At 52.9% G+C, this 24,601-nt stretch overlaps 1 protein-coding gene across 1 annotated transcript; it reads left to right on the top strand.

Moving 5' to 3' along the window:
- The first annotated feature begins 1,093 nt into the window (after nucleotides 1–1,093).
- Nucleotides 1,094–17,337, top strand: LOC102571184 (zinc finger protein 11). The gene is made up of 8 exons (XM_059718865.1): nucleotides 1,094–1,191; nucleotides 1,487–2,129; nucleotides 2,277–2,487; nucleotides 3,124–3,216; nucleotides 3,725–3,891; nucleotides 6,197–6,323; nucleotides 10,266–10,382; nucleotides 11,286–17,337. The coding sequence occupies exons 2-8, from the start codon at nucleotides 1,998–2,000 to the stop codon at nucleotides 13,931–13,933; spliced, it is 3,495 nt and encodes a 1,164-aa protein (XP_059574848.1). The 5' UTR covers nucleotides 1,094–1,191; nucleotides 1,487–1,997; the 3' UTR covers nucleotides 13,934–17,337.
- Nucleotides 17,338–24,601: the final 7,264 nt, after the last annotated feature.

Below are 24,601 nucleotides of genomic sequence, written 5' to 3'. Positions count from 1 at the left end.
TGCTCCCCCAGGCCCTGGGGCACCCCCATACACCTATAGGCCGCCACCACGTCCCCTCTGAGCCTGCGCGTCTCCAGGCTGAACAGTGCCAAGGCCCTCGGCCTCTCCCCACGCGACCGGGCCTCCAGGCCGCTCCCTCCCGCCGCGCCGGCGCTCCGCGCACCCTCTGCAGCTGCCGCGCCTCCTTCCCGCAGCGCGGCGCCCAGGGCCGGACGCGGTGCTACGGATGCGCTCACGTCACGGCGGGGCGGGGCGGGGCGGGGCGGGGCGCGGGAGGGCGACATGCTTAGCCGTGCTCGAGACGCCGCGGCGGACACGTGCCGGCGCTCGGCGAGCTCTGCCAGCTCCGGTGTCGCAGCGGTGGCTCGTGCTCCTTCGCGGCCGGCTGCCGCCCACCCCGCCGCGCTCCGGCCACTTGCGGCTGTGGTGCTGGCGCGCCGCCCCCGCCTCGCTCTCAGGCCCTGCTCGCCGCCAGGCTCCCCCCGCTCTGCCCCCGCTGCGGCTGGACCAGCTCAGGAGTCAGGGAGCCCCTCCCCCACTCTCCCAGCTGGGGGGAGGTCCTAGCCCCACCTGGGGGACCCCACCCTCCCACCGCTAGCCTCGACTCCGCTACCGCCTCGGGCATGCGCACTGAATCCTTTCCCGTAGAACTCCCCGCCCCTCTGCCCAAGGCGCATGCGCAGACAGCCGGTTGCTTCTCCCTTTTGTTCCCCGCTGGGAGCCGGCTGCGCGAGAACAGCGAGGTTTACTGCGCATGCGCCGCTGATAACCCTAAGCGTCCCGGGCCGGGAGTGTCCGCACTACTCCCCCGCCCCCGCCCCGCGGGCTGCGCGCAGGTTCGAGCCCCGCGTGCACGGGATGGTCTTCCCAGGTCCGTCCTGCCCCTGCCTCGCCGGGAACCCGGCCCGCTCCCGCCTGTCAGCCTGCACACGTCTGCAGGCTCGGCTCGCTCCTGCCCGTCTCCCAGCCCGGCCCCCGGCGCACGAACCCGGTCTGCGGGGCCGGGCAACGGTGCGGCGCGTCCCGCTTCCTCCCCAGTGCCCGGGGCCATCGCGGCGGGGGGCGGGGGCCGTGCCCGTGCCGGCGGCGGGCGGGGCGGGGCGGCGGCGTTTGGTCCCCGCCCCCTTCCGCGCTGCGCGTGCGGCGGCCCCGCGGGCTGCGCCAGGCCCCGCTCCCGCCGCGGCGGCACGGGTGGGTGTCGCGCGGGCTTGCCGGGGGGCGCTGGGCTGTGTCCCGCGCGGATGGTGCGGGGGGCCGGGCCTGGCCCGGGGAGGGTGTCCGGGGCGGGGCGGGGCGGGGGGAGACCCTGGGGGCCGGGACGAGCTGGCCAGGCCGTGCCCCGGGCGGGGCGGGGCCGCGCGTGAAGCCAGCCGCCTGCCCCGGCTGGTGCGCTGGGCTGGGTGGGTGGGTGGGTGTCGGGGCCGGGGCAGGGCTGGTCCTGGGTCTCCCCCTGCGCGGTGAGATGTGCCCGGCTCCTTCCCTGCAGACAAGCCCGGAGACCGGATGGTGTCTGCAGTTGCCACAAGTCCCAGGCTGGGGTGAGACATCTCCTGGTGGAGAAAATGGCTACTGAGCTGGAGCCCGTGGCAGCCGTGCGCCTTCCCTTCACAGCCCTGGTGCAGTTTAAGGTGAAGCTGGAGGAGCAGGAGCCAGGAGATCTCTAGGCATGAGCAGAGGGGGTGGACAAAGTCCCTGGTGTCATCAAGGCCTGGACCGATGGGGCGTCCCCCACCCCGCCGTGCTCGGCACCGCAGACAGTCGGACAGCAGGTGCTGGAGGAGCCGGTCGATGGCCAGGAGATGCAGGGCCGGGAGGTGAAGCAGCCCCCGTCTGAAGCGGAGCGGGACTTGGCGACCCCCCCACCAGCACCGGGACACGACCTCCCCGCCTGAGAGACTTGGCGCCAGCGCTTCCGGGACATCTGTTACCAGGAGGCAAAGGGGACTTGGGAGCTGGCCCAGCGCTGGCTGGAGCCCCAGCGCCGCAGCAAGGAGCAGATGCTGGAGCTGGTGGTGCTGGAGCAGTTCCTGGCCATCCTGCCCCGGGAGACGCGGAGCTGGGAGTGGGGGCGCGGCGTGGAGACCTGCGCCCAGGCCGTGGCCCTGGCCGAGGGGGCTCAGCCGGGGCAGGTGGGGTATGAGAAGGCTCAGATTAGAGCAGTATTTCACCCTGATTGGCAGAGCTGCCATCCCTACCTCCGTGTGTCTGCAAGATGTTCCCTTTCACCCTTTCTCTCCCAGTTCCCAGCTACCCAGTAACATTTATCTTGTTCCCAGGTCACAGTGAGTATGAAGATCGAGGAGGTGTCCTCAGACAAGATGCAGCCCACTGGGTCATTGCAGGAGCCTGGTGATTGCTGGCTGGAGCAGCCAAAGGCCCATCCTGCAGACATGTCTCTAGAAGAGGCAGGACAGAGGGAAACCCCAAGGCCTCAGGACAAGACACCTCATGTCCCCAAAAAGGAGCACCCACCCGACCAGAAGTCAGGTGCTTACCAGCCTATTTGATGTCTAAGGTTAACATGGGCTTGATACCCACAGAGCAACGGTTACACTCCCTATTACAGTTGGACATCTAAGAAGAAAACAGGAAAGGGAGTGAGATCTTAGATTAAAAACAAGTGCTCTAAGCTGGGATACCTAGCAGTGCATACTGTGCAGTGCCGTACTAGGTCTCAAACCGGTCCAAGGAGCCAGTGGCAGGTCAGGCACTGGATGCAGGCCAGGGCGTGGGTCTGAGTGCCTCACTAGCTGTCCTGCCTTCAGGATGAGAGGCTTAATGTCTTCCCCTGCCTGTGATGGCAGCAGTATTTATAACCATGTGGGTGGGGTAGGGCAGAGCTCTGATCTCTGTTGGTGGGCAGCACCCAGGCTGGGTGCCCCTGATCTTTCTCACTATGTGTGTGCACCTCCCAGCAGAAAGAGGCTTTATCTTGGTTGGGCCTTGTAGTGCTACCATGGTAGCAATCAATTATGTAATTGATTATCTATCAACACTCTAATCAGCCCTTTCTCATGCCCCTGGAAGCACAATAAAAGGCTGGTGCTGGTGTGAGGCCAATGGGTTTCACCAGTAACATTTGGCTGGTTCAGGTACATTTAACCCCAGGCCTCTGTCCTGCAGCAGATGCTCCTAAAGCAGAGGAGACCTGGGACTGGTCAGCAAATAAGAGGTCCTCAGACTGGTGCCCAGAAGGAAGTCTTTCCTTAGGAGCAGGTAAGGAGTGGTGGTTTTACCCTTTCTAGCAGCAGAAAGCACCATTCATCAGTGGAGAAACTTTGCCAGACCCTTTCGATAGATTCAGTGCTCCCACAGGTCAGCTGTTCTTGTTCTCCCACTGCCCCAGAAACATTTCACACATCCTGGAGCAAACTTACCTTGCATATCCCCATCCCCCTCCCTTTAACATGTCATGGTGACATTGCACTAGCATCCCTCGAGCTGCTCTCCCATGGAGCGATGGCCCTGCAGGTTCTGACACTATTTTGATCACCACCCTGCGCTGGGACAGGGTTTGGGATCTCACATCCAGCTTTGTGCCTGTGGAGGTCTATTAACAAGAGCTGTGAGGCTATGAGTCTTCTTTCTCCCCATTCTTCCACACACTGAAGCCTCCAACTGCCTTAGTCCTAGGCCAGTACAGGAGATTAGCAGGGCTTTCCGCATGCCAGCTGCACCAGGGCTAACCTATATATGCACTCTCTTCCCCACCCTGCACACACAGGGACCCTTAGTAGAGCTGATGAGCAGCCTTCTGAGGAAGGGCCTGTAATCCTGGAGCTGTGGTGGACTTCCCCAGGGAGAATGGGAGAAATGGGCTCCCTTATGCCTGAACCAGGCCAACTGGAGAAAGGACAAAGCATGCCTCCAAAGCAGGGGGAGAGCTTGGAGGTAAGCAAGGCACCAGGTTCATTTTGGGATGAGACTGAAGCTGGGGAAGAAGTGAGGAGGAGCCAGGGGTGCAGGGAAGAATTGTGAGCAGTGGAGAGACCTGAAGAGTGACAAGAGGAAGCTTCACTGCTGACAGAGTCTGCAACTGCACCAAGCTGGCAATAGCAGGACCTTGCTCCCAGTACAGATAGCCAGGGTTGCTTGCACTGGAAGGCCTGGTCAGAGTCCATGGAGCCAGACCTCTCTCTACCTCTAGAAGCAGTGTCTCAGCTGGCTCTAAGGATCAATCAAATAGAACATTTTAAGACCTGAAAACCAAAAAAGAGCCCCTCTAGGTACACTGTGACACCCCACCAGCACCAGGAAACATGAGGCAATGGTCTCTACAGCTGAACCCAGCAACTGCCCTCTAGCCTGGCCTAGACTGTAGAGCAGCATGGCTCTGCAGCTGATGCCAGCAGGGTCTTTCCAGCCCAGCCAGCACCTAGACAGCCGTATGGGCATGCAGTTTGGTAGGAGCGAGGAGCACACTCAGCTGCTAGACATCTGTGGTAGTCTGAGGTAAAGCAGAGGACAGGGTAGATTTGCACCTTGCAAACTAAGTGAAATTGCAAGGCACAGCAGAAGTTTTTGTGAGCCTGAGCTCATTTCTCAGATGCGCTGAGGGAACATACACAGGCCAGACTATCAAATAAAGAGAGTCTTTTGAATACCAAATAAAGGGTTGGGAGGTGAAGGTGGGAGTGGGGACAATGCTGGGACAGGTGAAAATAAGTAAAGACCCCCATGTACAAAGGGGACCCTGAAGCCTGCATAGTAAGGAGGGAGCACAGTTTGCATTGGGATCCGTTGCAAGGCCTGGTGCCTTGGTTATGAATGGGAGTTAGGTAGCTTGTTTGAGGTTGGGAGGCTGCCTTTTAACCAGGCTGCAAGGGCTGAGTCTGGCTGTTTTGCTTGTAGTGACTACAGTTTTGGGATTGTTTTCTAACTTGGATTCTCTGCTCCAGGCCTTTAAAGTGTGCATTGAGGTAGATGGGAGGTATTGAAGCAGATAATGTACCATAGAGCTGGGCTTTGAATGGTGTATCTAGTGTTGTGCTTAGAATGAAAGCTACCTGTAGTAGTTGGTAGGTTTCTGATATAATGTGGTGTTTTGGAAATGAATTTACTGGATACAATATTCCAGTGTTGATTTGAGGGAGGGGTGGAAGTTGTTAAAATCCTGGTGACATTTCTAGGGGCTCCTTCCCACCTGTCCATAGGATGAAGATGTTATTGATGTACCTTAGCTGCCTCATCCCCTCCATTTACCTATGGAGGAACCAGACTTCTGGGTCTGTCTTAAAAATATTGGCATGTTGTGGGGGGAATATGCATGCCCATGGCATTGCCACTTGTAATTATGTATAGGGAGTTATGTATAGGGAGTCCCTGTATCTGAACTAATTGTGTGCAAGGATAAAGAAAGCCAGTGTTTGTGTAACCCCCAAGAAAGTGAAATGAAGACCAGTCCCTTTCCCCCTATACCAGCGTGTGATAGTGGGGTGGGGGGGGAGATGCAGCTCCAGAGCTGGTACCATCCATAGAAATCCCCTCCATGCTGATAGGTGTGACTTCTGCCCCAAAAAGTCCAGAAACTTTGTGACTCCATTTCCAGAGACTGCAATATGAGAGTTCCTGGAGTTTGAAAAACACATTTCTTCTTCCATATATTTCTGAACTCATGCTCTGAGTCTAGCCTGCCCCAACACATCACAGCCTTTGGGGATCCAATTTCCCACTTGCATCTTCTCCAGCCCCTGCTAAGGTGAGACATCAGAGGGGTGAGGGGAGGATACCCTATATTGTATGGGGCCAGCCAGTCACATCCTAGGCTCCAAAAAACAATTGCCATCACTGTGCCAGGATCTGCAGTTCCCTGAGGTGCTTTGTGTTGGAGAAGGATAAATTCTTGGGGTCCCCTCTCCCATGCAGGGATCACTGCGTCACTGCCATGAAAACAGCTTCCCAAGGATGACATAGAGCACCTACACTACAGAGTCTCCCCTGGGGTAGTACTTATCCCAATTAAAATTAGCTGCACCATCTCCCTGGATAAGATGGGCTAGGCAGAAATGTTAACTCCTATATCCACAGAGCCATATCCACACCACGCAACAACTGAATAATACGGAAATTTTGTACCCCTACCTGCAAAGGCTAAGCTTGCAAAACTCTGTAGTACAGAAATAAGTACAGATAAGGTTGTGTGGGCTGGAAGCACCTGAAACAAAAGATACTAATGGTGTATTGCTTGTGACTCCAGCTCTGGGATGCCTTTGAGGATGTGGCTCTGCATTTCACAAGAAAGGAGTGGGAGCTGCTGGAGGATGAAGACAAGGTGCTTTACCGGGACCAGATGCTGAGGAATTACCAAGCCCTCATTTCCCTGGGTAAAGCTCTGGTACTTGGTTATCCCTAGTGCTATGTGAACTCTGAAGTATCCTGTCTTCTCCATGTTTTTCAAACTTCATAAACTTTTGGCTGGTGGTTTAAATCTTTTTCCTCCCCAGTGCTCTGTCAGTGATCAGGACTCTCTCACATTTCATATCAATATATCCTCCTTCATTTGATTCAGCTGCCTTCCCTTGAGTCTTCTCTATTCTTGTAACTCCTGGTGCTTCCATATTCAGCAGTTTCTTGGCAGCATGCTCTCCCTTTGCCTTCTCAGCATATTCACATCATCTCTAATTCATTGTCCATAAAAATTGACTTACAGCTCTTCCTTGTAGAATTATTCTGATTTCCTCCCCCTTTGGCCTAGCGTCTTCGGTCCAAACACGTTTAAGAATCTAAGTGTGCTGGATGCAGTGCTGTCCAAATCCTATTTTTCCTTCTTCGGTTCTTACCAGGCAGAAGTTAATAGAAGTCTTATCAACCTAGGCTGCTACAACATGGATTTTGCATTTCCTCACCTCTTTCTTTAGTGACATACGTACACGTGATGGAGCCCAGGTACTTCTAGGAAGGAGTCACCGGAAGCTTTTGCCCACCATCCTTCCTCACATCTTCATTTCCACAGACCCCCGACTCTGGCTTTGCTGTACTTGCTTTGAGACCTGTGCTCTCAAGCTCCCATTGCCATTCTCAGACGTTTCTTTGTCCTCCTCCTAAACTCCTTCTGCATGTTAGATGTCCATCACTGATAAAAAGGACTGAGCTCAGTGCAGGGCCTAGTTCAAGCCAGGTTTCATTTCCAGAGGATCTCGAATATGAGGGCTTGTTCCAGCTTGTGTGGAGGTTTGACGTACTTAACTTTTACTGGGTCAACTTGCTTTCTGGTGCTTTTTTCAGCTCCATTTCCCCTTATGGATTTCCTTAGGGAAGGGAACTTCCTTAGGGAAGTTCTCAAGTGCTTTTTCTAGCTGAAAAAAGACCATATAGAGCTTTTTATTCTTTTCTGTAATCATCTTGATTGTCAAAGGATTTTTGCACATTTCTAAAAACACACTGATTATTACTCATGTTAGTGGTCCTCTTGAGTCTAGCTTCAGTAATTTTTTCCTTATCTTTTTTTTCAAGGAGTGTCTAAGTAATTGTTCTCCAGTCATTAGTGCTTTGGTATTTACTACCTATCTCTGAACAAGGAATGTGATATTATATTAGTCACCTTTCACTTCCAATCTCTTATCCTGTTCCTTTTCTAGATGAAATACTGTAATTCCTGTCCCGTTACTTTCCTAGTGTTTCTGGATCTTCCACAGACTAAGTATGCATCTCTCCTGTTTACCCACTTTTTGAGTTTACTACTCTCCTAATTTGCTCTGCACTGTCCCCTGGAATTCCAAATTTAATTTAGTGAGCGCTTCTACACAAGACACTTTATTGCTTAGTAGACCAATTTACTGTACAGTAAATGTCACTATCTGCACATGTAGATGTTTATTGCAGAGTGAATTGATCTACATTGGTCTACTCCATGGTTAATTTGCTATATGCAAATGCAGGTAGCAGATTTAACTGCAGAGTAGCTATTGTGCAGCAGGGCACATGTAGACAGACAGCTGACTGGGAACAAATTTGCTCCCAGTCAGCCGAGCAGCAAGGATCAGGAGGTTGCTGCCCCCAAAAGCTTCCTGTTGCCGGGGTGCTCTCCAGTGGCAGATCCCAAGCTGAGACAATGTCTTTCTCTCCTGGCAGCATGGAGCTCCTGGCCCCGGCTCTGCAATCAGAGCAGAGCATGGGAGATTGCTTCCTGCCCCCAGTCACTGCCTGCTGCTGGGCTGCACTTCAGTGGCAGAGTCTGGGCTGGGACAATGCCCCCCTAACCTGGCAGCAGGGAGCTGCCTCCCAACTCCAGCTCTGATTGCAGAGCAGCTCCAGCAGGAACGTGTGGGGGGAAGAAGGGGATTGAGGCCCCCATATGGAAGGAGGTTGCTGGGCAGGGCTGGAGCTGCTGCCCAGCCAGGTGGGGCTTGGGGCCCAGGGCTCCAATGTGTGGCTGCAGAGCCCCACCAGGGAGCAGGATAGGGCTGCGGGTGGCTCATCTGGGGGAGGGAGAGGGCCGGTTCCCCACTGCCACGCGCACTCCCAGGGAGCAGGGGGGACCCACGCCTCCCAGATCTGTACCCGGGGCAGGCGCAGGCTGCAGGCTCAAGAGGGTGCCCTGCTTCTGGAGCCAGCGGGCGCAACCCGGTGTGAATGAGGACAGCAGGGCAGTGCAGGGATTCCTCGCCGGTGCGAACTCCCCGCCTGCCCTGGCAATTTACCTCCAGCGCCAGCTGCTGCTTTGGGGGGCACAGTCTGGACCTCGGCAGTGGTGGTGCATGGCGGCTGCAACGGGGCCTATACGGCATTGACCACGGGGTCCCAGGGTGGTCGCCCTGATTTGCCCCCCACCAGGGACAGCCCTGGATGCGAGGAATTCAGTGCTACTTCTGACCATTCCCCTTTATACTGTGCTTTATCTTTTCTGTATGAATCTTGGTCCAAATTCAGTTTTGCCACTTTTTGAGGACTTATTTTTCCTTCAGTACCTCCATGAAACCCATATATTCCTCCGCAAGTTTTGCCACCTGACTTTGCTTATGTCGGCAGTTCTCAAACTGACAGATTGCGCACCACGAATTTAAAATGATACAACCTTAAATGCCACCAGCAAATTTTTGTCATATAAAGTAATTATAATGAATCTATTAATGCATACCACTGACAGGTTGTCTGCATACCACGCTGGTGGTACCACTGGCTTTTGGCTAATACTATTTCAACAGCTGAAAGTGCAGACTCCTTCCCTGTATCCGAAAGTGTATCTGCATCAAACTCTTTTTTATTATTATTATTATTATTATTATTATTATTGGAAGACTGTTGATTGACTTTGCTGCATAGCTCAGGCATTCCCTACAAGCTTATTTCTACCATACCATGTCTCCCCTGGTTCTCCTTCTGGCATAGTTAGGGAGTTAGTCCAAAGCCATCAAGTACTATGCTCTGTTGGACCACGAGGCTCTCACAAGATATCACACTTTCACTATGGTAATATCTCTAGTTCTAGTCTTGGTGCAATTTATTTGTCTGGAATGGTCCTCTCTTTTAGATGTGATTCTAGGGTTGTCCTTGTTTTGAGAAACTCTGTAGATCATTTCCACATTATGGGATTCCATGTGCTATAAAATGTCTCCCTTTTTTCTTCTTTTGTCCATCTCCATGAGACCTATGAACTTTGTCATAAATCCTGTGGTATCTGCCAACCTGTACACTCATGTCTGCCTTGGGATCATCCTCCCATGTATGAGGTGATTGCATTAGTTGCATCTACAGTTGTTATAAAATCATCCTCTTCTGTGCCTTCTTGATGATGAATTAACCTCTCTCCCAGAAAAAAGGTTTCCCTATGAGCCATCTGTCATGGATTCTTTTCAGTGCTACAAGTCCTCACTTTAAATCTTCACTGAGAATAATCTCATTTCTACTTTTTTCACATGGAGTTATACATGTTATATATGTTATCCATCCATAAGCGTGTCCGATGTCTCCTAATTTTGGTACCTTGAAAATAGCAAAAGCTTTTCTGCTTTCTTCTTGTACCTTATAGATCACTGCACCATCACCCCTCTCTCTTGTGACTGTCAGTCTCCTACCTTTTTTATACTTCCGAGTGGTTTGTGCTTTGTTTCCTATGATTATCTGTCCACTACGTGGGTGACAAGGATTGTCGTATGTTGAAGGCTTCTCCCTGCAGTGCCATCTCTTTCATCCTAAATGTCCATCCTCCCTTGTCCATCAGGGTCCTAGTAGAATCCTTCAGTTGAAGGGATCCATTTCCCAAATCCTGGTTTGTTCTTGTCCATCCAATACCGAGTCACAAACACTCTAACTATTGCCCCAAACAGGATATGGAGGTCCCACACCTGACTTAATCTGCCGCATCCAGCGAGGAGAGGAGGAGCTCTGGGTCTGTGATGATGAGGACCATAGGGAGATCTCATGGTCAGAGGAGCTGCTGCCAGGTGAGTTGTGATGATCCCTTCCACCCAAATCCAATCCCCAGACAGACATGGGACCTGCTTTGTGATGACCTAAAATAGCTTATCTTGTAATTTGTCCTGGCAGGTGTTATTCCCACTCCCTGAAATTCAAAGCTATGAAGTCAAGCAATTGTTCCTTTCTTCTTCCCCTCAATTACAGCTGTTAGGGGAAAATCGAGTTTGCTGCATCGATTTTTAGGCACAGTTCTGGTTTCCCTTGGAAACACTGGCGTGTGCCACAGAAACAACAGGTCCAATGTAAGGCAGAGCTCCTAATGCAGCCATGACTGCTGACAAGCCCCAGAAATCCACCATGAGGCTGTTTACCCTTGCACACACAAATGCTGCTCTCAAGACTGCCAGAGATCAAGGGCGAGCACTAGAGAGCAGTCTCACATATGCACTTTGGCTTCTGAAGCATGTGAAGCCATTCAGGTAGGGCGCTTGGCATCATCTTCCCGTGCCCCACCCATGCTGTGGGACATAGCAGTCCCTAGAGAGCATCACTCTTGCTATAAGCAGATCGTTTTGTTTTCATCCTGAGCCCATTTGAGCATGAAGTCATTCACAGATTCATGTACTGTTCTGATGCACATGTCCCACATGTTTGTCCCAGCAGGTGAGGAGGTAATGAGGCTGAAAACTGGGCTGCAAAGCCTGAGAATCTGTCTCTGAAATCCATGGAGTAGGGAACATTAGCATAGCACAGGGACCTGCCCCTTCCTCACGCACAGAGCTTGGGGTTTGGAAGGAACACCTTGTTTTCTTAAGGAAATGGGGCAATATCCAGTCCTGCTCAGAGGCCCATCCCAGCAGAAGGAATAGCAGTGTTGGCCTTTTGTCTGCAGGGCAGGGACTAATCTGGAGTTTCTCTTCCCCACGCAGGAGGTGCCAGGCTGCTGAGCAGAGCTGAGGAGCAGGCTTCTGAGGAAGGGCCTGCAGACCTGGAGCCATCATGGACTTCCCCAGGGTGTTTGGGTGCACTGGACTTGCTGAGACCTGAGAAGGAGCCACGGCACAACAGTCAGGGGAGGCCCCACAAGCACAAGGAGAATGTAGCAGTGAATCAGGTACCATCTCCAGTTGAGCATGAGAGTGGAGAAGGGACCCAAGCCAGAAAGAGCCCTGGGTGCAGGGAAGAATTTGTGGAGCTGAGAGACCTGAAGAACCACAAGGCAGAGTTCCACTGGAGAGAGAGACTGCATCCAAACAACGCCAGTGGAGATGGCCTCAGAGGGAAGCAGGAGCTCATCACCAAGCCCAAGGGGAGAGCCCACCCCTGCCCTGAGTGCAGGAAAACCTTTATCTGCCCATCACTCCCAGCTCTGCACAAGATAAGACCAGCTAGGGAGAAGCCCTACATATGCTCCAGGTCTGGGAAGAGCTTCACCTGCCCCTTACCCCTGGCTGTTCACCGCAAGATCCATTCTAAAGTGCTCCCCAACTGCTTCCCCAAATCTGGGAAGAGCTTTATGTTGTCCTTGGCCCTGTTCCAGAACCAGCACAGGCACAGGGAGAAGCGTCAGTACTGCTGTGTCAAGTGTGGTAAGACCTATACCCGTTTCTCCTCCCTGGCTTGGCACCGGAGCATGCACTTGGGGTGGAGGACACACCACTGCACCAAGTGCAGGAAGAACTTCATGTGCTGGCAAGGCCTCTCCCAGCACCAGTGTGTGCAAAGAGAGCAGCCAAACCACTGTACCAAGTGTGGGAAGAACTTCAGGCAACCCTCCAGCCTAGCCAGGCACATGCAAATGCACGCAAAGGAGAAGCCATATCTTCTCTCTGAGTATAGTAAGAGCTTTACCATCCTGGCCAAACACGAGCTCATCCACACAGTGGAGAAGCCACATCAGTGCTTTGAGTGTGGGAAAAGCTTCACCTGTGCTTCTTACCTGGCACAGCACCAGCTCATCCACACAATGCAGAGGCCACATCAGTGCTCTGTGTGTGGGAAGGGCTTCTCCCAGTCTTATTACTTGGCCCAGCACCGGTGCATCCACAAAGGGGACAAGCCACATCAGTGCCCAGATTGTGGGAAAAGGTTCACCCGGTCCTCCAACCTGGCCCAGCACAAGCGCATCCACACGGGAGAGAAGCCGTATCAGTGCAGTCAGTGTGGGAAAAGCTTCATCCGGTCCTCCAGTCTGGCCCAGCACCAACGCATCCACACAGGAGAGAAGCCACATCAGTGCTCTGTGTGTGGGAAAAGCTTTACACAGTCCCCCAACCTGGTCCGGCACCAACGCATCCACACAGGGGAGAAGCCACATCAGTGCCCTGAGTGTGGGAAAAGCTTCACCCGCTCTTGCTACCTAGCACAACACCAGCTCATCCATACAGTGGAGAAACTACATCAGTGCACTGTGTGTGGAAAGAGCTTTACCAAATCCTGTCACCTAGCCCGGCACCAGCGCATCCATATGCGGGAAAAATCACATCAGTGCTCTGAGTGTGGGAAAAGCTTCACCTGCTCTTCCCAACTGGCACAACACCAGGTCGTCCATACAGGGGAGAGGCCACATCAGTGCTCTGTGTGTGGGAAGAGCTTCACCCAATCCTCCAGCCTGGCTCGGCACCAGCATATCCACATGGGGGAGAAGCCACATCAGTGCTCAGAGTGTGGGAAGAGCTTCACCAACCCCTACAACCTGGCCCAACATCAGCGCATCCACACGGGGGAGAAGCCACATCACTGCTCTGTGTGTGGGAAGAGCTTTACCCAATCCTCTCACCTGGCCCGCCACCAGCGCATCCATACGGGGGAGAAGCCGCATCAGTGCTTTGTGTGTGGGAAGAGCTTCACCTGCTCTTCCCAACTGACACAGCACCAGGTCGTCCACACCGGGGAGAGGCCACATCAGTGCTCTGAATGTGGGAAGAGCTTCACCCAATCCTCCAGCCTGTCCCAGCACCAACGCATCCACACAGGGGAGAAGCCACATCACTGTTATGAATGTGGAAAGAGCTTTACTAACTCCTCTAGCCTGTCCCAGCACCAGCGCATCCACACTGGGGAAAAGCCACATCACTGCTCTGAGTGCGGAAAGAGCTTTACCCAGTCCTCCCACCTGGCCCAGCACCAGCGCATGCACACAGGAGAGAAGCCGCACCAGTGCTTGGAGTGTGGGAAAAGCTTCACCAACTCCTCCAATCTGGCCCAGCACCAACGTATCCACACAGGGCAGAAACCGTATGAGTGCTCTGTGTGTGGGAAGAGCTTCACCCAGTTCTTCAGCTTGGCCCAGCACCAGCGCATCCACACAGGGGAGAAGCCATATCAGTGCTCTGTGTGTGGGAAGAGCTTTACCCAGTCCTCCCACTTGGCCCAGCACCAGCGCACCCACACGGGAGAGAAACCACATCAGTGCTTTGAGTGTGGAAAAAGCTTCACCCGTTCTTGCTACCTGGTACAGCATCAGCGCATCCACACAGGGGAGAAGCCACATCAGTGCTCTGAGTGTGGGAAAAGCTTCAGCCACTCCTCTAGCCTGGCCTGGCACCAGCGCATTCACACCCGGGAGTATCCATAATTCAGTCAGCAATACATGAAGGGTTTGGTGGTGCCTACCTGCTCAGCACCCACGACTAGCTGCAATAAGGAAAGCAGGCCCATGCTGGTGTACTGAAGAAAGAATGCACCCAGCCTTCAGCCCATGTAGGGTGCTGCAGAACCCAAGGGACCCAGAGGCTGGTCCCCAAGGTTTGATTGGGAGCAGGGGCTAAGAGGAAATGCCTCAAGCAGAGGCCAGCCCAAATGCTGGGGAAGCTGTGTTGAGACAATCTTTGCATCCTCCTTGGAGCCTATGCATTCCCCATCATTCTCTAAAAGTCTAAAAGCTGCCTGTTCTTCCTAGGGGGAACAAATACCTTCACAATAGGGTGCCCTCCCTAAGACACACATCTCCAAATGACACCCAGAGATTGTCCTTGGCCACCTTCCAGCTTTGTCCTCCTTCCTGTTCCCAGGCTTCTGGTATCTGAGACTCTTGAGTTGTAAGGAGGATCTTTATGGCTGGGGAAGTATTCACTGCTATCCACCTTGACCTTGCCTTTCCTCCCCACAGCATCAGCTTTCTCCTTGGCCTGTTCATGCCCACTGGATATCTGCAAGGAGCGCCTACTCCCACCCCAAGCCCAGTTTTGCAGGTTTTGCTTTGCAGCTTCTCCAAAACTCTGCACCACTGGCTGCCTGCTGCTCTCCCTGTCCTGCTTCCCTTCATTTCATTCTTTATAATGCATTCCCTACTAAAGCCTCAGAACTACTCTTTGCCTCTGCTGCCCCATTTCCTCTTCACCCCTTCACCCCTGCTACTCTTGTTTCTCTTAGTCCTTCCCCACAGTCAAGGCTTAGGGACCAGCCTCTGGGTCCTTTGAGTTCTGCTGCACCCTGCATGGGCCAAAGGCTGGGTGAATTCATTCTTCAGTACACCAGTATGAGTCCACTTTCCCGAATATAGCCACTGGTAAGTGCTGAGCAGGGGCTTATTCCCCTTAATTCAGCACTGGGGAGGCAAAATCTGGAGTACTGTGTTCAGTTTTGGGACCTCCACTACAGAAAGGATGCGGACAAATTGGAGAGAGTCCAGTGGAGGGTGACAAAAGTGGTGATGGGACTGGGGGAAATGACTTAGGAAAGACTGAGGAAACTGGGTGTATTTAGTCTAGAGAAAAGAAAACAGGGGATTTAATAGCAGCCTTCACCTACTTGAAGCAGGGTTTGAAAGAGGACGGAGCTGGACTGTTCTCAGTGGTGGCAGATGACAGATCAAGAAGCAATGGTCTCAAGTTGCAGCAAGGGAAGTTTCGGTTAGATGTTAGAATGAATTTTCTCACTAGAAGGGTAGTAAACCACTGGAATGGGTTACCCAGAGAAGTGGTGGAAGCTCCCTGCTTGGAGGTTTTCAAAACCTGGCTAGGCAAAGCTTTGGCTGGGATGATCTAGTCAGGGCTGGTCCTGCTTTGAGCAGGGCATTGGAGTAGTTGTGACCTCCTTAGGTCCCTTTCAACCCTAACTTTCTATGATTTCTTGACTGCACATGAGAAGACTGGGGGGGGGATTTGGTGGCTGTAAAGTGTGAATATCAGGAGCTGGGAGAGAAACTGTTCACCAGGGTGCTCCAGGGGGGGACAAGGAGAAAGGGTCATAAACTGTTAGAGGATGGTTTCAGGTTGATGTAAATAACTTCTTTACAGTAAGGGTGACCAGAATCTGGAATAGACTTCCCAAGGAGGTGATGCAGTCCTTGACCTTTGAAGCCTTCAAGAGGAGACTGGACAGATACCTTGCTGGGATCATTTGATCTCAGTTGTATTCCTGCCAAGAGCAGGCGGATTGGACTCTTTGATCTTTTGAGGTCCCTTACAGCTCTTAATTTCTATGATTCTTTGATCCTTGTTGTTGGTTTCTGTGTCCTCTCCAGAGCTGTGTAATGCGAACAGACCAGGGCCCAGCACCCTTTCCAGGGCAAATCTCTGTGACTTCCCACCCCTTCCCTTTCCAGAGGATTCACTGCAATCCAGGGGTTGTTGCTAAGCCTTGGGAGCAGTTCATCCCACTCAAGGCCTCTTTCCCATGTCTTGCTGTGCAACAAGGACCATACCCTTTTGAAGGAACCTCTCTGGCCAGGGGACAGTGGAGTCTCTTTTCTGGGTGAAATAGGGTAGATGGGGTGAAGGAGGTGCCTCTTTGAATACTAAGGCCTCCCAGCTAGCGCCAAAGCCATTTAGCTCCATGATTATTGTGGGGAAACGCATCCTGCTGCTTCCTGCTCTGCAGATTCCTGCAAATCCCAAGGTACCCAGCCCCTGCAAGGGGATGCTGGCCCCATCACTGCTAACTCCAGGGAGATAGAAGCGCAGGGAGGGAGAGTTTCCCCCTCCCTCTCAGCTCCTGAGCGATCCCAGCGTGTAAAAGCGAGGGGAGCATTTTTCATGCAGAGGTAGCTCGGGCTGTATCCTGGGACCTCCTACTGAGAGAGGTGCCTGGGGCTGCTCCCAGCTCAGGCAGCAAGCAGAAGGGGTATGATATAGAGACCCCAGATTGGGTGCTGGGGTTTCAGAGCTCAGAGACAGCAGCCACCAAAGCACAGCCTTTGCAGCAGAGACTACTGAAGGACTCAGCTCCCCAGGTGCAGGAGCAGAACATGAGACTTCTGAGCAGACTCCTAGTCATGACCAGAGACAGCAATGGGGAGCAAAGCCTTTGCCATTGGGGCTGTGGAGGGGGCCCAGGGAGGCTGTGGAAGGGCCTGGTGTTATCACTGCCCCTGGGGGAGCAACTGCCCTATGCGCTGCCATCACGGAGGAGATGATCACACCTGGTGGCTCTGGCATCACTGTTTGGGGCACAGAGGCTTGGCCTTTCTGTCTCTGGCCAGGTCCTGGGCATGGAGAGAGAAGGAGGGTGCTGGGTCTGCAGGACTCGGACAGACTCATGGGCAACAGGAGTGATGCGGGGAGTAGGGGAAGCTCTCCCCTCCTTCACCACATTGATGGGACTTGTCTCTTCTTGATGGGATGTCCCTGCTCCTTTTCTGCTCTGTGCTCTCCCTCGCAGATGCCTTTCTGACCCACTCTGTCTTCTGGGAAATATTCTCTATGGGTTTCCTTGCTGCTTCCTTGGCCAATGCGAGGGGTGTCTTATTGTGGACAGTTCATTGTAGTCTCAGTCATAAACTCAAATGTGTCTGTGCCTAGACGTGCATCCCAGCAGGATTCAGTCCTAGAGCTCAGGGGGCAGCACACTTCAGGGATGGGAAGAGCCAAGGGTGTATTATCTTATCATTGATCCACTCTGCCCATGGCTTCAGACTGCAGTTGGACAGAAAATGTCGACTACTGCCAGTATCTGATGTGCAGAAGTTTGAAAATGCTTTTTATGTTTGTGAATTTCCTCTTTAAAATTTCTGACAAATACTAAATGGTTAAACACTTATTTTTCCTGCTGTCTTCACAGGGCATGGGGACCCACCTTGTATAGGGGGCCCCCCGCTCCCACTGCCATTCTCCAAGGATATAGGAACTCCCCCTGCCACAGTATCAGGGAGTCCTTTTCCTGCTGCGTAAAGGCCCCCACCCCTGCTCCCCTTCACTGAGCATAGGGGGTTCCCTGTCCCCCGTTTCTGGGGTGGTGGGAAGGAGCAGGAGGCTGGGTTGGGAGTCAGGGCATTTGACGGGGGGTGGCCAGAGGTCAAAAAAGGTGGAGCAGGGGGCTGTGATGGGGGTCAGGGCTGAGGTAGTGAAGGGAAATGGCGGGGGGGGGGTCAGAGCTGTGCTGGGGGAGAGGGAGATCCACTGCATCTGGTGTGGCGGTCAGGAGTCCTGGGGGTGGACTGGGTGGGGGGAAAGGAAGATCTTGGGCGGCCGGAGTGTTGGCTGGGATTGGGGTGGGGGTGAAGGGGACCGGGTTGGAGGACCTTCGGATAGGAGGCTTGGGGTGGAGGGATCTGGGGGCAGTCAGGGGGATCTGTGGGGTTGGGGAGGCAGGTTTGTCCAGGGCACTTGGGGCTCGGGGATCTGAGAAGCTGGGGTGGGATTCAGGGAGATTGAGGAGCCTGGGTGGTGATGTGGGGCTGGGGGTTGATGAGAATCTGGGGCACTGGGATGGGAGTAAGGGATATCTGGAGGTTTGGGGGAGGCATTTGGAGTGGTTTAGGGGATGGGGGGTTAGGGAGAGCTCGAGTGAAGTCAGGGGGCTTTCCCTCTGACAGGTTCAGGTGTGATACCTGGTGTTGTGTCAAGCTTGACAGCAGTTTTGCTAAGAAGTTTGATGATGGATTTGTCTGGGATAGCTTGACCAGGGCTGATCCTGCCTGGATCCTGCGCTAGCAGGGCTTGGCTTCTTTGGCCATGGGGTGATGTTCCAAGAAGGATTGCTGGGGAGAGATGGGATCCACCTGACAAAGAGGGAAGAGCATCTACACAGGCTCGCTAACCTAGTGAGGAGGGCTTTAGACTAGGCTCACCCTGTGATGGAGACCAAAGCCCTGAGCTAAGTGGGGAAGCAGGTGACCTGGAGGAAGAGCAAACAGGATGGGGCCACAGGAGTGAGCTTTTCTTCCTGAGAAGTGAGGGCAATTAACCAGCTTCCTTAGGTGCCCGTACACACATTCACAGAGCCTCAGAAATGAGCAGGAGGCACTGAAGTCCTTGCAGAGTCAGAACTATGACACGATTAGAAAAACAGAGAGTTGGTGGGATTGCTCACATGATGAGCCCTGTCATGGGTGGATATAAACTTTAGGAAGGACAGGCAGGGGAGAAGCGGAAGAGGAGTTGCAATTGTGTAAAAGAGCCATATGATTGCTCAGAGCTCCAGTATGAAACTGGAAATAGGCCTGTCAAAAGTCCTGGGGTTGGGGTCAGAGGAGAGAGCACCAAGTGCGATGTCATGGGGAGGGTCTGCTGTAGACCACTGGAGCAGGAAATCGTGGATGAGGCTTTCTTCAAACAGGTAGTGGAAGTTTCCCAGTCACAGACCCTGGGTCTCGTGGGGGACTTCAGACACTCTGGCAATAGAGCAGCGCACAGGCAAGCCAGGACATTTCTGGGAGTGTTGGGCACAAGTTCTTGATGGAAGTGCTGGAGCAGCCAACTAGGGGCCCTGCTCTTCTTGACCTGCGGCTCACAAATGGGGAGGAATGGGTGGGGAATGTAGTCGTGGATGGCAACTTGGGCAGCAGCCGCCACAATTGATTTCAGGATCTTGAGGAAAGGAAGGATGGAGAGCAGCAGAGTAAGCATCCTCAGTTTCAGAAAAGCAGATTTCAACTCGCATGGGGAACTCAAAGGCAGGGTCCCCTGGGAAGCCAGACAGAGGAGAGGAGTACAAGAGAGCTGGCTGTACTTGAAAGAAGCCCTACCAAGAGTGCAGGAACAAACCATTTCGATGTGCAGGAAGACTAGCAAGTATGTAAGAAGACCAGCTTGGCTTGGCAGCAAACTCTTCAGTAAATTAAATCACAAAAAAGAAGCTTATCCGAAGTGGAAACTTGGACAAACAACTAGGGAGGAGTATAAGAGTATTGCTCGGACATGCAGGGATGAAGTCAGGAAGGCCAAAGCACAATTGGAGTTGCAGCTAGCAAGGGATGTGAAGGGTAACAAGAAGGGTTTCTACAAGTACGTTGGTAGCAAGAGGAGGATCAGAGAAAGTGTGGGTCCCGTACTGAATGGGGGAGGCAACCTTGTAGCAGAGGATGCAGAAAAGGCTGAAGTCCTCAATGCCTTTTTCACTTCGGTCTCACAAGCCAAGGTCAGCTTCCAGACTACTGCACCAGGCAGCACAGAGGATGTGTAGCCAAGAGTGGTGAAACAACAGGTTAGGGACTAGGAAAGCTGGAGATATACCAGTTGATGGGGCCAGATGGGATCCACCCAAGGGTGCTGAGGGAGTTGGCTGATGCGATTGCAGGGCCACTGGCCATCATCTTTGAAAACTCCTGGCGAGTTTTGGGATGTAGGAAGTTTGCTTCTGGTGATGAGGTTAGGGTCGGTACTTGTTTGAAGGCTAGGATGAGTGGTTCTGGGAAGTTCTCTTTAAGAATTGGTTCTTCTAGTATGGGTTGCAATTGTTTGAGAATTGCTGCAGTACAGAAGGACCCCCCCCCCCCCCCATGAATCGCACACCACTGGTTATGACATATCACCCCTCCTTTGAACCTATACAGAAAATCCTCAAACAATTGCAGCCCATGCTAGAAAAAGACCCAGTTCTTACCCCAGAACCACCCATCCTAGCCTTCAAACAAGCACTGAGCCTTGCTCACCTCATAACCAGAAGGACACTTCCTACAGTCCCAAACTCACCAAATGGATCCAGTCCATGCCATAACAAGAAGCGTAAAACCTGCCAGCACTCCACCACCCCCATAATCACTACACCCCACAGCAGCGCCATCAGCATCCCTGGATCTTACAGCTGCTCCTCCAGAAATGTAATACATCTCATCCAATGCACTAAATGCCCTGATGAAAAATACATAGGAGAGACCAAACAACAACTGCGCACCAGAATGAATGCACAATGGAAATTATCAAAGACAAGAATACCCAATTACCTCTGGGGGCACATTTCTCACAAGGAAAGCACCCTCTCTCCAGTCCCTTAGTCCTGTTCCTCAAAGGGAATTTACAAAACACCTTTCACAGGTGAGCCTATGAACTTCACTTTATCAACCTGGATACAAAAAATCATAAGCTAAATATACACATTGGATTCATGACACATCTGACTCCCCAAGTACCTCTCCACTATTTACCAGCTACCTTCATTCCCTTCTCCCCTCCTCCCCTCTCAGCCTCTCTCTCACCCACTGCCTCTTCAAATTTACATCTTCACTGACTCCTTTCTTGCATGCAGACCGGCCTCTTGCTTCTTTACTATTCATTCCATCCAAGAAGAGCACACACCGACTGCAAATGCTTCCTCAGCCTGACAAGGCCGTTTATACCTGTCAGCTTGCAAAAAAGATTGTTTCCAACTATTTGAGTTGGTCTAATAAAAGATACCAGATTTATCCAAAGACCCTTGTCTGCCTTGATTTTTAGCAAGGCTTTGTTAGGGTCTGCCACAACATACTCGCAGACAAGCTAAGAAAATACAGGCTGGATGAATGGTCTGTAAGGTGGATAGAAAACTGGCTTGAGCATCAGGCTCAGAAGGTAGTAACTGATGACTTTATGTCTAGTTAGCAGCTGGTATCAAGTGGAATGTCCCAGGGGTTGGTCATTGGCTGGTTTTGTTCAATATCTTCATCAATGACCTGGAAGACAGCACAGAGTGCACCCTCAGCAAGTTTGCAGATGACACCAAGCTTGGGGGAGTGATAGATAGGCTGGAGGGTAGGGCTGGGATTCGGAGTAATCTAGACAAATTGGAGAATTGGGCCAAAAGAAATCTCTTGAGGTTCAACAAGGACAAGTGCAAAGTCCTGCACTTAGGATGGAACAATCCCATGAACTGTTAGAGGCAGGGGGCTGCCTAGCTGGGCAGCAGCTCTTCAGAAAAGGACCTGGGGGTTACAGTGGACAATAAGCTGAATATGAGGGGGGATCTTGTGGCAGTATACAAATAAACTGGGGGGAAAGGGGGGCAGCAGGAAATAGGAGATGCTCTGTTTACCAGAGCACTCTTTGGAATAACCAGAAACAACGGCCACAAGCTGATAGAGAGCAGATTAAGGTTGGACATCAGAAAGAACTTCACAGTCAGGGTTGCCAGAATCTGGAACGGACTTCCAAGGGAGGTGGTGCTCTCCCCTACCCTGGGGGTCTTCAAGAAGAGACTGGACAAGCACCTGGCTGGGGTCACATGGCCCCAGCACTTTTTCCTGACACTGGCAGAGAGTCAGACTTGATGATCCATTGAGGTCTCTTCCAACCCTAGCATCCATGAATCTATGAACCAAGAGTGTGCCCTTGCTGCAAAGACAGCTAATAGCATACTAGGCTGCATTGGGAGGAGTGCTGCCAGCAGGTCAGGGGAAAGGATTACTCCCCTCTATTCAGCACTGGTGTGGCCACATCATAGATTCATAGATGTTAGGGTTGGAAGGGACCTCAATAGATCATCGAGGCCGACCCCCTGCATAGGCAGGAAAGAGTGCTGGGTCTAGATGACCCCAGCTAGATACTCATCTAACCTCCTCTTGAAGACCCCCAGGGGAGGGGAGAGCACCACCTCCCTTGGGAGCCCATTCCAGACCTTGGCCACTCGAACTGTGAAGAAGTTCTTCCTAATGTCCAATCTAAATCTGCTCTCTGCTAGCTTGTGGCCCTTATTTCTTGTAACCCCGGGGGTGCCTTGGTGAATAAAACTTCACCAATTCCCTTCCGTGCCCCCATGATGAACTTATAGGCAGCCACAAGGTCGCCTCTCAACCTTCTCTTGTGGACGCTGAAAAGGTCCAGTTTCTCTAGTCTCTCCTCGTAGGGCTTGGTCTGCAGGCCCTTGACCATACGAGTGGCCCTTCTCTGGACCCTCTCCAGGTTATCCGCATCCTTCTTGAAGTGCGGCGCCCAGAATTGCACGCAGTACTCCAACTGTGGTCTGACCAGCGCCCGATAGTGGGGAAGTATCACCTCCTTGGACCTATTCGTCATGCATCTGCTGATGCACGATAAAGTGCCATTGGCTTTTCTGACGGCTTCGTCACACTGCCGACTCATGTTCATCTTGGAGTCCACTAGGACACCAAGATCCCTTTCCACCTCTGTGCCACACAGCAGGTCATTCCCTAGGCTGTAGGTGTGCTGGACATTTTTCCTCCCTAGGTGCAGCACTTTGCATTTCTCCTTGTTGAATTGCATTCTGTTGTTTTCTGCCCACTTGTCCAACCTGTCCAGATCTGCTTGCAGCTGTTCCCTGCCCTCCGGCGTGTCCACATCTCCCCATAGCTTTGTGTCATCTGCAAACATCTGCAGTCCTGTGTTCAGTTTTGGGCCCCCACTACAGAAAGGATGTGGACAAATTGGAGAGAGTCTAGTGGAGGGCAATGGAAATGGTTTGGGCCTGGGAAACATGATTTGTGAGGACAGGCTGAAGGAACTCAGATGATTTAGTCTGTAGAAGAGAAGACAGATTGGGGATTTGTCAGCAGCCTTTAACTACTGGAAGGGTGGTTACAAAGAGGACGGAGCTGGACTTTATTAGTGGTAGCAAATGACAGAACAGGAAGCAATGGGCTCAAGTTGTGGGAAGGGAGCAGGGAGAGGCTTATCCCGCCACTTGCCCCGGCACAGAGCAAGCAGTGGTGATGGCGCTCAGGGCAGGCAGACCCCACTGCGGTCCCCAAGGGCAGAAGGGGAAATAACCCCGCTCCCTGCTGCCTGCCTAAGTGGCCCTGCCGGTGGTGTCTGATAGGGCTCCCGCCCCACCCAGCTGTGAAGCGGTGACGGGGGAGCGACCATGATGGGTTTCCTGGAGTGCATACCCCTTCCCGGTGAGGAGGGCCACGCTGCAGGGTGGGGAAGGTTGCCGTGGACTCCATGCAGCGGCACTGGTTGAGGTTTGAGGGGCTCTGGCACCCTCTGAGCCCTGGTGCTGTCATGCACAATCCGCCACAGCTCTGCCTGCCCCACAGTGCGGCCCCTTCCTGTCAGAGGAATGCCCTCCCCAGAGATGCCCCCCCACTGGAAAGGGACTCATGCTCCCCAACACCATGACAGGAGGTGCTGCCCCATCAAGAGCCCTACTCCCTCGCCACTGTAGTGATGGGGCAGGGGTACGGCCAATGGCCAGATGGCAGGGCCCCTTAGGCAGGGGGCAGGTAGGGGTTATTCCCCCTCCCTCTGGGGTCTGGTGGAGGGAGCAGGAGGGGGCTTTTTCCACTGCTTGCCCCAAGCAGGAAGCGAGTAGTGGTGGCTGGAGTTGGGCCAGGCAAGCCTGGCTGCAGTCCTTTGGGGGCAGTGGAGGGAGAAAATAACCCTCCCTCCCTGCCCCTCTGCCTCAGGGGCCATGCCAGCTGGCATCTAACCCCAATGACCAAGCCCCGCTGCTGCAGCAGTGAGGGGGAGCGTCCAGTGGATCCCACCTTGGGTCCATGCTGGTGGGGCAGGGAGGAGGGAATTAAACCCCTCCCTGACCAGTTTAGCCCAGGCTATGCCTCCGCTGCCTACCCTCCCCCCAGCTTCCCCGCAGCCAAGGGTGCGCTCTAGCACCCCCTAGTGCCTGACCTGAGCAACTGCAGGCATGTACCTGCATTTTCTCAGTCCAGAAGCAATGTCTGTGCAGTTGCAAATCTGTTCAACCTACGCAGGTTAGACTAACCTGCAAAGATTCACTCAATTTAGGCTCTGGCTTTTTTAAAGTGGCTGGCCTTGCCCATGAGAGACTGGGAATTGTTGCCAGCACTTCTGAGAACTGTAACCTGATTGTCTTGTGTTTTATTGCACAGACCTCATCATTTGAACATTTTTTCTGAGCAAGACCTTTTAGAGGTGCTACATTTTAGAGAAATGTACAGTCAGAGAAGAGAGGAAAGCCTTCATGTGACTGTAAGAAGCAAATTTCACAATAAATGAAATAGAATGAAATGCAGCTGACCTATTTATTCTGATATGACACTTGTATGAAACATATATATAGTACTTCACCCTCCAAATTAGTACTAAAACAAGTTCAGTCACTTCTAATCTACAGCTCATGGCACCAGGTGTGGTAACGTCTCCTGTTTGGAATAGTTCACAGATTAACCTGG

The sequence above is a fragment of the Alligator mississippiensis genome, chromosome 15 (assembly GCF_030867095.1).
Source record: "Alligator mississippiensis isolate rAllMis1 chromosome 15, rAllMis1, whole genome shotgun sequence".
Lineage (NCBI taxonomy): Eukaryota > Metazoa > Chordata > Crocodylia > Alligatoridae > Alligator > Alligator mississippiensis.
This window is presented reverse-complemented; position numbering and strand designations above follow the sequence as displayed.